Genomic DNA, 12,405 nt, shown 5'->3' on the forward strand with positions numbered 1-12,405 from the left:
CCACCATCGGTGGCCGTGCCTTCAGCTGCCTGGGCCCCGAGCTCTGGAACTCCCTCCCTCAACCTCTCCGCCTCTCTCTCACCGTTTAAGGCGCTCCTTAAAACCCACCTCTTTGACCCAGCTTTTGGTGGCCTGCCCTATCATCTTATTCGGTCTCAAATTTTGTCTGCTAATACTCCCGGGTCGTTTTACGATGTTAAGGGCGCTATATGAACGCAAGTTGTTTGTTCGGCGTTCCAAGACGAGCTCAGCAGCCCGTGCGGCCACGCTTGATGATGCTGTGGCCTTCATCCAATGTGCCACACAAGCTCTCTTTCCCCGTTGGGGTGACTGGGATCAGGAGCAGGAACCCCGCCACAGATGAATTTTTTAGCTTCACCTCATCAGTTGGCCTCAGTGCCCCCCCCCCCCCGCGACTCCCGCTCCCCCTGAGAAGGGCCAAATCAGGCCAGAAAAGAAGCTGGGATCTTCCTGTTCCGTCGGAAAGACTTGCATTGCGATAGCGCCTTTCATGACCTCATTACATCTCAAAGCGCTTTATGTCGAATGAAGCACTTTTTTGGGAGTGCAGTTGCTGCTGTAATGTGGGAAACGCGGCAGCCAAGTTACGCACAGCAAGCCCCCACAAACAGCAATGACAGAAATGATAAATCTATTTTCGCGATGTCGGTTGGCCAGGACACTGATGAGAGCTTCCCTCCCTGCTCATCTTCGAATACTGCAGCAGTATTGAAAGTTAACATGCAGGTACAGCAGGCGGTGAAGAAGGCAAATGGCATGCTGGCCTTCATAGCGAGAGGATTTGAGTATAGGAGCAGGGCGGTCTTACTGCAGTTGTACAGGGGCCTTAGTGAGGCCTCACCTGGAATATTGTGTTCAGTTTTGGTCTCCTAATCTGAGGAAGGACGTTCTTGCTATTGAGGGAGTGCAGCGAAGGTTCACCAGACTGATTCCCAGGATGGCGGGACTGACACATGAGGAGAGACTGGATCGACTGGGCCTGTATCCATTGGAATTTAGAAGAATGAGAGGGGATCTCATAGAAACATATAAGATTCTGACTGGACTGGACAGGTTAGATGCAGGAAGACTGTTCCCAATGTTGGGGAAGTCCAGAACCAGGGGTCACAGTCTAAGGGTAAGGGGTAAGCCATTTAGGACCGAGATAAGGAGAAACTTCTTCACTCAGAGAACTGTGAACCTGTGGAATTCTCTACCGCAGAGAGTTGTTGAGACCAGTTCGTTAGATATATTCAAAAGGGAGTTAGATGTGGCCCTTACGGCTAAAGGGATCAAGGGGTATGGAGAGAAAGCAGGAATGGGGTACTGAAGTTGCATGGTCAGCCATGATCATATTGAATGGTGGTGCAGGCTCGAAGGGCCGAATGGCCTGCTCCTCACCAAGGCCCTGTACAACTGCAGTAAGACCTCCCTGCTCCTATACTCAAATCCTTTTGCTATGAAGGCCAACATGCCATTTGCCTTCTTCACCGCCTGCTGTACCTGCATGCCAACTTTCAATGTTTCTATGTTAACGTCCACCTCAGAGGGCAGACAAAAGCCTCATCTGAAAGACTGCCCCTCCGACAGTGCGGCACTCCCTCAGTACTGCCCCTCCGACAGTGCGGCACTCCCTCAGCACTGCCCCTCCGACAGTGCGGCGCTCCCTCGGCATTGCCCCTCCGACAGTGCGGCACTCCCTCAGTACTGCCCCTCCGACAGTGCGGCACTCCCTCAGCACTGCCCCTCCGACAGTGCGGCGCTCCCTCGGCATTGCCCCTCCGACAGTGCGGCACTCCCTCAGTACTGCCCCTCCGACAGTGCGGCACTCCCTCGGTACTGCCCCTCCGACAGTGCGGCGCTCCCTCGGCACTGCACTGGGAGTGTTGGCCTGGATTCTGAGCTCAAGTCCCTGGAGTGGGACTCGAACCCACAACCTTCTGACTCAGAGGCGAGAGAGAGAGAGTGCTGCCCACTGAGCCACGGCTGATGTAGGAAACGCGGCAGCCAACTTGCAAGTTCCCGCCTCTTTTTTCCCGAACCTGCGCTCAGCACACAGGGGCGATGCTCTCTACTCTCTGTTCTCAAACAGATTCAAAGCGAAGGTGAGCGTGAACCGTAATATAAATAGGCTGTCAGTCCAGCTGCACTCTGTCCGGAAAACACTGCAAGGATATCAGAGCTGTCTGACCCTGACCCCCTCGTGATGTGTGTGGTTTGCCATCTATCAAACCGTGTCAGAGACACTTCAGACTCCTACAGAAGGGAGGATTACAGGAGAAGGAAGGGTTTACTGACTTTCTGAGCAGCGAGAGATTAATTTCCGCTATGCTAATTGAAAAGGCTCTTTGCGGTTTGCTTTTTGCTGATTATACTTTGTGAAAAATGACAACAGCAACGACATATAGCGCCTTTAGCATAGTATATAACATCCCGTGCCGCTGCACAGGAGCGCTATTGTCATGTATCTCACACTACTGAACATAACTGTATCTTACCATGCTATACATGACTGTAACTAGATAGGACCTGTAACCACAAGCATACCTTACCACCAGGGGTGCACTTGCAGGAGACACTGGATACCTGTTCCACACAGGTATATAAAGGCAGGTCTCAGGCAAGTGTGGCACTTGAGAGTTGTGAAATAAAAGTGCAGGTCCTGAGTGACCTTGACTTCAGCATGTGCCTCGTGTAAGTCTGTACTGCAGGGTCAGGACTTTACAGGTATCAAACAAAATTTGACACCGAGCCACATATGGAGATATTAGGGACAGGTGACCAAAAGCTGGGTCAAAGAGGTCGGTTTTAAGGAGCGTCTTAAAGGAGGAGAGAGAGGTGGAGAGGTTTAGGGAGGGAGTTCCAGAGCTTGGGGCCCAGGCAACAGAAGGCACGGCCACCGATGGTGGAGCGATGGAAATTGGGGAGATGTGAGGCCAGATTTGGAGGAGCGCAGAGATCTCACGGGGTTGTGGGGCTGGGAGAGGTTCCGGAGATAGGGAGGGGGTGAGGCCATGGTGGGATCTGAAAACAAGGATGAGAATTTTAGAATCGAGGCGTTGCCAGACCAGAAACAAATGTAGGTCAGCGAGCACAGGGGGTGATGGGTGAATGGGACTTGGTGCGAATTAGAACAGGGGGCAGCGAGCACAGGGGGTGATGGGTGAAAGGGACTTTTTGCGAGTTAGGACAGGGGGTCAGCGAGCGCAAGGGGGGTGATGGGTGAACGGGACTCGGTGCAAGTTAGGACACGGGGCAGCGAGCACAGGGGCTGATGGGTGAGCGGGACTCGGTGCGAGTTAGAACAGGGGGCAGCGAGCACAGGGGGTGATGGGTGAGCGGGACTCGGTGCGAGTTAGGACACGGGGCAGTGAGCACAGGGGGTGATGGGTGAGCGGGACTCGGTGCGAGTTAGAACAGGGGGCAGCGAGCACAGGGGGTGATGGGTGAGCGGGACTCAGTGCGAGTTAGGTCACGGGGCAGCGAGCACAGTGGGTGATGGGTGAGCGGGACTTGGTGCGAGTTAGGACACGGGGTCAGCGAGCACAGGGGGTGATGGGTGAGCGGGACTCGGTGCGAGTTCAGATAGGGGCGGCAGAGATTTGGATCACCTTTAGTTTACGTCGGGTAGAATGTGGGAGGCCGGCCAGGAGTGTGTTGGAATGGTCAAGTCTAGAGGTAACAAAGGCATGGGTGAAGGTTTCAACAGCGGATGAGCTGAGGCAGGAATGGAGACGGGGGATGTTACGGAGGTGGAAATAGCCGGCCTTGGTGATGGAGTGGATCTAGAGTCGGATGCTCAGCTCAGGTTACATTGATATGACGTCTTGAGGCGAAAGGGGGAGTAATCAGGAAGGTGCGAAAAAAGCTTGATCCAAGAGGTGGGGTTAGAGGAGGAGAGCGGGGTGGGGAGGTGGAGAGTTTTAGATTAGGCAATAATTAGACCCGGGGGCTGACGGCATCGCCAATGGTGGAGCGAAGGGTGGGGTGCACAAGAGGCCAGGATCGGAGGAAACGAGAGCTTGCGGAGGGGGTGAGGGGGGTCCGTGGGGCTGGAGGTGATTGCAGAGATAGGGAGGAGTGAGGCCCTGAATGGATTTGCATACAAAGATGAGAATTTTAAATGGGCGGGGGGGGGGGGGGGCCGGGGAATGAAGTCATCGAGGACAGGGGTGATGGTGAGTGGGAGACTGCACAATACGATGTGATGCCCTGGCTTTATCTTCAACCTGTTCTGGTATTCCGACAAAGAGCAAGGGAGTTCTCCCCGGTGTCCGTGGCGACATTAATCCCTCAACCAACACCTAAAAGGCATTTCACTCAGTGCTGTTTTGTGGGAGCTTGCTGTGCACAAATTGATTGCTGTGTTTCCTACATGACAACAGTGACTACTGTTCCAAAGCACTTCCTTGGCTGTAAAGTGCTTTGGGACATCCTGAGGCTGTGAAAAGCGCTACGTAAATGCAAGTTCTTTTTTTTTCTACGGGCTGTGGAGGAAATTCAATGGGTAGGTGGAGCCCATGATAGGGTAAACATAGAAACATAGGAAATAGGTGCAGGAGTAGGCCATTCGGCCCTTCGAGCCTGCACTGCCATTCAATAAGATCATGGCTGATCATTCCCTCAGTACCCCTTTCCTGCTTTCTCTCCATACCCCTTGATCCCTTTAGCTGTAAGGGCCATATCTAACTCCCTCTTGAATATATCCAATGAATTGGCATCAACAACTCTATGTGGTAGAGAATTCCACAGGTCAACAACTCTCTGAGTGAAGAAGTTTCTCCTCATCTCAGTCCTAAATGGCTTACCCCTTATCCTTCGACTATGTCCCCTGGTTCTGGACTTCCCCAACATCGGGAACATTCTTCCTGCATCTAACCTGTCCAATCTTATCAGAATTTTATATGTTTCTATGAGATCCCCTCTCATTCTTCTAAACTCCAGTGAATACAGGCCCAGTCGATCCAGTCTCTCCTCATATGTCAGTCCTGCCATCCCGGGAATCAGTCTGGTGAACCTTCTCTGCACTCCCTCAATAGCAAGAACGTCCTTCACAATATTCAAGGTGAGGCCTCACCAAGGCCCTGTACAACTGCAGTAAGACCTCCCAGATCCTATACTCAAATTCCCTAGCTATGAAGGCCAACATGCCATTTGCCTTCTTCACTGCCTGCTGTACCTGCATGCCAACTTTCAATGACTGATGTACCATGACACCCAGGTCTCGTTGCACCTCCCCTTTTCCTAATCTGCCGCCATTCAGATAATATTCTGCCTTCCTGTTTTTGCCACCAAAGTGGATAACCTCACATCTATCCACATTATACTGCATCTGCCATGCGTTTGCCCATTCACCTAACCTGTCCAAGTCACCCTGCAGCCTCTTAGCGTCCTCCTCACAGCTCACACCGCCACCCAGCTTAGTGTCATCTGCAAACTTGGAGATATTACACTCAATTCCTTTGTCCAAATCATTGATGTATAATGTAAATAGCTGGGGTCCCAACACTGAGCCCTGCGACACCCCACTAGTCACTGCTTGCCATTCTGAAAAGGACCCGTTTATCCCGACTCTCTGCTTCCTGTCTGCCAACTAATTCTCGATCCACGTCAGTACATTACCCCCAATACCATGTGCTTTGATTTTGCACACCAATCTCTTGTGTGGGACCTTGTCAAAAGCCTTTTGAAAGTCCAAATACACCACATCCATAGGGTAGAATGTACATTTGCTGTGGAAGGAGATACATGTGATGGGGTAGACTTTACAGTGTACATCTCCTTTTGATAAGTGGATAGACTGGAGAATTTTAGTTGTTCTCCTTAGAGCAGAGAAGGTTAAGAGAGGATATCAGAGAATTGTGAACCTGTGGAATTCTCCACCACAGAAAGTTGTTGAGGCCAGTTCGTTGGATATATTCAAGAGGGAGTTAGATGTGGCCCTTACGGCTAAAGGGATCAAGGGGTATGGAGAGAAAGCAGGAATGGGGTACTGAGGTGAATGATCAGCCATGATCATATTGAATGGTGGTGCAGGCTCGAAGGGCCGAATGGCCTACTCCTGCACCTAGTTTCTATGTTTCTGTGATCGAGGTTTTTGAAACCATGAGGGGTCTGGACAGAGTAGATCGAGAGAAACTGTTCCCATTGGTGGAAGGGTCGGGAACCAGAGGACACAGATTTAAGGCGATTGGCAGAAGAACCAAAGGCGACACGAGGATAAACCTTTTTAGGCAGCGAGTGGTTAGGATCTGGAATGCGCTGCCCGAGAGGGTGGTGGAGGCAGACTCAATCGCGGCTTTCAAAGGGGAATTGGATAAGTACCTGAAGGAAATAAATTAGCAGGGCTACGGGGAAAGGGCGGGGGGAGTGGGACTGGCTGAGGTGCTCATGCAGAGAGCCGGCACGGGCTCGACGGGCCGAATGGCTTCCTTCTGTGCTGTAACTGTTCTGTGATTCCATGGGCTGTGGAGGAGATTCAGTGGGTGGGTAAAGTCCGTGATAGGGTAGAGTGTACATATACAAAACTAAATACTGCGGATGTTGGAATCTGAATTAACAACAGAGAACGCTGGAAATACTCAATGGGTCAGGCAGCATCTGTGGAGAGAGAAACAGAGTTAACGGTTCGAGTCAACGACCCTTCATCAGAACTGCAACATTTTCGAAAAGTGCACATTCTTAAGAAGCACTGAAAGTGGGAGGGGAGGAAAGAACAAAAGGGAAGGTCGGTGATAGGGGGGACGGCAGCAGAGATTAGAGAGACAAAAGGGATGATGGGTCAAATTGAAATGGTAATGGCAGAAGTTAGAAAAAGGTTAATCTGGATAGGGTGTGAATGGCGAAGTAATGACCAGCTGACATTAGAGACAAAGAAAAAAAACATAAGATGGGGGGTTGTGGGGGCGGGGGGGCGGGGGGGGGAGGGTGTGGAGGGAGCCAAAGATGGCTGGCGGTTACTGTCTGAAATTGTTGAACTTGATGAGTGGGCAAACACATGGCAGATGCAGTGTAATGTGGATAAATGTGAGGTTATCCACTTTGGTGGCAAAACCACGAAGGCAGAATATTATCTGAATGGTGACAGATTAGGAAAAGGGGAGGTGCAACGAGACCTGGGTGTCATGGTACATCAGTCATTGAAAGTTGGCATGCAGGTACAGCAGGCGGTGAAGAATGCAAATGGTATGTTGGCCTTCATAGCTAGGGTATTTGAGTATAGGAGCAGGGAGGTCTTACTGCAGTTGTACAGGGCCTTGGTGAGGCCTCACCTGGAATATTATGTTCAGTTTTGGTCTCCTAATCTGAGGAAGGACGTTCTTGCTATTGAGGGAGTGCAGCGAAGGTTCACCAGATTGATTCTCGGGATGGCAGGACTGACACATGAGGAGAGACTGGATCAACTGGGCCTGTATTCACTGAAGTTTAGAAGGATGAGAGGGGATCTCATAGAAACATATAAAATTCTGACGGGACTGGACAGGTTAGATGCAGGAAGAATGTTCCCGATGTTGGGGAAGTCCAGAACCAGGGGACACAGTCTAAGGATGAGGGGTAAGCCATTTAGGACTGAGATGAGGAGAAACTTCTTCACTCAGAGAGTGGTGAACCTGTGGAATTCCCTATCGCAGAGAGTTGTTGATGCCAGTTCATTGCATATATTCAAGAGGGAGTTAGATATGGCCCTTACGGCTAAAGGGATCAAGGGGTATGGAGAGAAAGCAGGAAAGGGGTACTGAGGTGAATGATCAGCCATGATCATATTGTAAATGGGTACTTTTCAGAATGGCAGTGACTAGTGGGGTACCGCAAGGTTCTGTGCTGGGGCCCCAGCTGTTTACACTGTACATTAATGATTTAGACGAGGGGATTAAATGTAGTATCTCAAAATTTGCGGATGACACTAAGTTAGGTGGCAGTGTGAGCTGCGAGGAGGATGCTATGAGGCTGCAGAGTGACTTGGATAGGTTAGGTGAGTGGGCAAATGCATGGCAGATGAAGTATAATGTGGATAAATGTGAGGTTATCCACTTTGGTGGTAAAAACAGAGAGACAGACTATTATTTGAATGGTGACAGATTAAGAAAAGGGGAGGTGCAACGAGACCTGGGTGTCATTGTACATCAGTCATTGAAGGTTGGAATGCAGGTACAGCAGGCGGTTAAGAAAGCAAATGGCATGTTGGCCTTTATAGCGAGGGGATGGGAGGTGTTACTACAGTTGTACAGGGCCTTGGTGAGGCCACACCTGGAGTATTGTGTACAGTTTTGGTCTCCTAACTTGAGGAAGGACATTCTTGCTATTGAGGGAGTGCAGTGAAGGTTCACCAGACTGATTCCCGGGATGGCGGGACTGACATATTAAGAAAGACTGGATCAACTGGGCTTGTATTCACTGGAGTTCAGAAGAATGAGAGGGGACCTCATAGAAACGTTTAAAATTCTGATGGGTTCAGACAGGTTAGATGCAGGAAGAATGTTCCTAATGTTGGGGAAGTCCAGAACCAGGGGTCACAGTCTAAGGATAAGGGGTAAGCCATTTAGGACCGAGATGAGGAGAAATTTCTTCACCCAGAGAGTGGTGAACCTGTGGAATTCTCTACCACAGAAAGTTGTTGAGGTCAATTCACTAAATATATTCAAAAAGGAGTTAGATGAAGTCCTTACTACTAGGGGGATCAAGGGGTATGGCGAGAAAGCAGGAATGGGGTACTGAAGTTGCATGTTCAGCCATGAACTCATTGAATGGCGGTGCAGGCTAGAAGGGCCGAATGGCCTACTCCTGCACCTATTTTCTATGTTTCTATGTTTGAGTCCAGAAGGCTGTGTGCATGTGCTGTGGAGGAGATTCAATGGGTCCGTGATAGATTGTACACGGCCTGTGGAAGTACTGCGTTTAATCGGCCATATGGCGTTTCCTTAATCTATGCGTTCTGATCTTCAAGTACATTGTACAAGCCGTGCTCAATATCAGAGAGATCTCGTTTTTATTTCACATTACAGCTGTAGACAGGGAGACTATTGTCCTTGTCGTACTTAGCCTAGGATAAATAAAGACGTTAATAAAGAGGGTTCCCCAATGGGTGGTCCTTAGCGCCTGTAATCCTCCTACAAATGGTAAGACTGCCCTGGGCAAGGACAAGTGAAAGCACAGAGAGAAAAGCCTTCGGCATGCGTTGCACTTGGTTTGGAATCTAAAGCGCTCTCTCGTGAGTTGCTGACCTTGTATTCTCTCATTCGCACAACTCCACACAACTTAGAAAAGAGTTTGGAGCAGGTTCGGTGATAATTGGTAACGGGGTTGACGCAACAAGGAACCGAGAAGGGGACCCCGGTGACATTGTGAAGTTCAACTGGGATTCCAGTCCCCCGAGAGGCAGGGCAGGTCGTACTGTGGCTGTGTGCGAAGCAATCCAGGTATTCGGTCCTCCATCACACACACACACACAGTGTGTTCCAGAAATACCAGCTCCTCCATCACCCACACACACACACAGTGTGTCCCACAAATACCAGCTCCTCCATCACCCACACACACACAGTGTGTCCCAGAAATACCAGCTCCTCCATCACCCACACACGCAGTGTGTCCCAGAAATACCAGCTCCTCCATCACCCCCACACACACACACAGTGTGTCCCACAAATACCAGCTCCTCCATCACCCACACACGCAGTGTGTCCCAGAAATACCAGCTCCTCCATCACCCACACACGCAGTGTGTCCCACAAATACCAGCTCCTCCATCACCCCCACACACACACACAGTGTGTCCCACAAATACCAGCTCCTCCATCACCCCCACACACACGCAGTGTGTCCCAGAAATACCAGCTCCTCCATCACCCACACACGCAGTGTGTCCCACAAATACCAGCTCCTCCATCACCCCCACACACACACACAGTGTGTCCCACAAATACCAGCTCCTCCATCACCCCCACACACACGCAGTGTGTCCCAGAAATACCAGCTCCTTCATCAACACCACACACACACAGTGTGTCCCGCAAATACCAGCTCCTCCATCACCCACACACACACACAGTGTGTCCCGCAAATACCAGCTCCTCCATCACCCACACACACACACAGTGTGTCCCGCAAATACCAGCTCCTCCATCACCCACACACACACACAGTGTGTCCCAGAAATACCAGCTCCTCCATCACCACCACACACACACAGTGTGTCCCACAAATACCAGCTCCTTCATCAACACCACACACACACAGTGTGTCCCGCAAATACCAGCTCCTCCATCACCCACACACACACACAGTGTGTCCCACAAATACCAGCTCCTCCATCACCCACACACACACAGTGTGTCCCACAAATACCAGCTCATCCATCACCACCACACACACACAGTGTGTCCCACAAATACCAGCTCCTCCATCACCCACACACACACACAATGTGTCCGAGAAATACCAGCTCCTCCATCACCCCCACACACACACAGTTTGTCCCAGAAATACCAACTCCTCCATCACCCACACACACAGTGTGTCCCACAAATACCAGCTCCTCCATCACCCACACACGCAGTGTGTCCCACAAATACCAGCTCCTCCATCACACACACACACACAGTGTGTTCCAGAAATACCAGCTCCTCCATCACCCACACACACACACAATGTGTCCGAGAAATACCAGCTCCTCCATCACCCCCACACACACACAGTGTGTCCCAGAAATACCAACTCCTCCATCACCCACACACAAAGTGTGTCCCACAAATACCAGCTCCTCCATCACCCACACACACAGTGTGGCCCACAAATACCAGCTCCTCCATCACCCACACACGCAGTGTGTCCCAGAAATACCAGCTCCTCCATCACCACCACACACACACAGTGTGTCCCACAAATACCAGCTCCTTCATCAACACCACACACACACAGTGTGTCCCAGAAATACCAGCTCCTCCATCACCACCACACACACACAGTGTGTCCCACAAATACCAGCTCCTCCATCACCCACACACACACACAGTGTGTCCCACAAATACCAGCTTCTCCATCACCCCCACACACACACAGTGTGTCCCAGAAATACCAGCTCCTCCATCACCCACACACGCAGTGTGTCCCAGAAATACCAGCTCCTCCATCACCACCACACACACGCAGTGTGTCCCAGAAATACCAGCTCCTCCATCACCACCACACACACACAGTGTGTTCCAGAAATACCAGCTCCTCCATCACCCACACACGCAGTGTGTCCCAGAAATACCAGCTCCTCCATCACCCACACACACACACAGTGTGTCCCAGAAATACCAGCTCCTTCATCACCCACACACACACAGTGTGTCCCAGAAATACCAGCTCCTCCATCACCCACACACACACAGTGTGTTCCAGAAATACCAGCTCCTCCATCACCCACACACACAGTGTGTCCCACAAATACCAGCTCCTCCATCACCCCCACACACACACAGTGTGTCCCACAAATACCAGCTCCTTCATCAACACCACACACACGCAGTGTGTCCCGCAAATACCAGCTCCTCCATCACCCCCACACACACACAGTGTGTCCCACAAATACCAGCTCCTCCATCACCCACACACACACACAGTGTGTCCCACAAATACCAGCTTCTCCATCACCCCCACACACACACAGTGTGTCCCGCAAATACCAGCTCCTCCATCACCCCCACACACACACAGTGTGTCCCACAAATACCAGCTCCTCCATCACCCACACACACACACAGTGTGTCCCACAAATACCAGCTCCTCCATCACCCCCACACACACACAGTGTGTCCCACAAATACCAGCTCCTCCATCACCCCCACACACACACAATGTGTCCCACAAATACCAGCTCCTCCATCACCCCCACACACACACAGTGTGTCCCACAAATACCAGCTCCTCCAGCACCCACACACACACACAGTGTGTCCCAGAAATACCAGCTCCTCCATCACCCACACATGCAGTGTGTCCCAGAAATACCAGCTCCTCCATCACCCCCACACAAACACAGTGTGTCCCAGAAATACCAGCTCCTCCATCACCCACACACACAGTGTGTCCCACAAATACCAGCTCCTCCATCACCCCCACACACACAGTGTGTCCCACAAATACCAGCTCCTCCATCACCCACACACACAGTGTGTCCCACAAATACCAGCTCCTCCATCACCCACACACACAGTGTGTCCCACAAATACCAGCTCCTCCATCACCCACACACACAGTGTGTCCCACAAATACCAGCTCCTCCATCACACACACACACAGTGTGTCCCAGAAATACCAGCTCCTCCATCACACACACACACACACAGTGTGTCCCACAAATACCAGCTCCTCCATCACCCCCACACACACAGTGTGTCCCACAAATACCAGCTCCTCCAT

At 51.1% G+C, this 12,405-nt stretch overlaps 1 protein-coding gene across 1 annotated transcript in view; it reads right to left on the reverse strand.

The window, feature by feature from the left end:
• Nucleotides 1-6,589: 6,589 nt before the first annotated feature.
• LOC139232820 (uncharacterized) overlaps nt 6,590-12,405 on the reverse strand; it is a gene marked incomplete at its 5' end in the record, with an annotated part of 29,360 nt that continues 23,544 nt past the window's right edge. Inside the window, one exon of the mRNA XM_070863315.1 lies at nt 6,590-6,600. Within this exon, the coding sequence (XP_070719416.1) occupies nt 6,590-6,600 (11 nt within the window). The remainder of the gene's footprint in view (nt 6,601-12,405) is intronic.

The sequence above is a fragment of the Pristiophorus japonicus genome, chromosome 20, assembly GCF_044704955.1.
Source record: "Pristiophorus japonicus isolate sPriJap1 chromosome 20, sPriJap1.hap1, whole genome shotgun sequence".
In the NCBI taxonomy this organism is placed as follows: Eukaryota; Metazoa; Chordata; class Chondrichthyes; family Pristiophoridae; genus Pristiophorus; species Pristiophorus japonicus.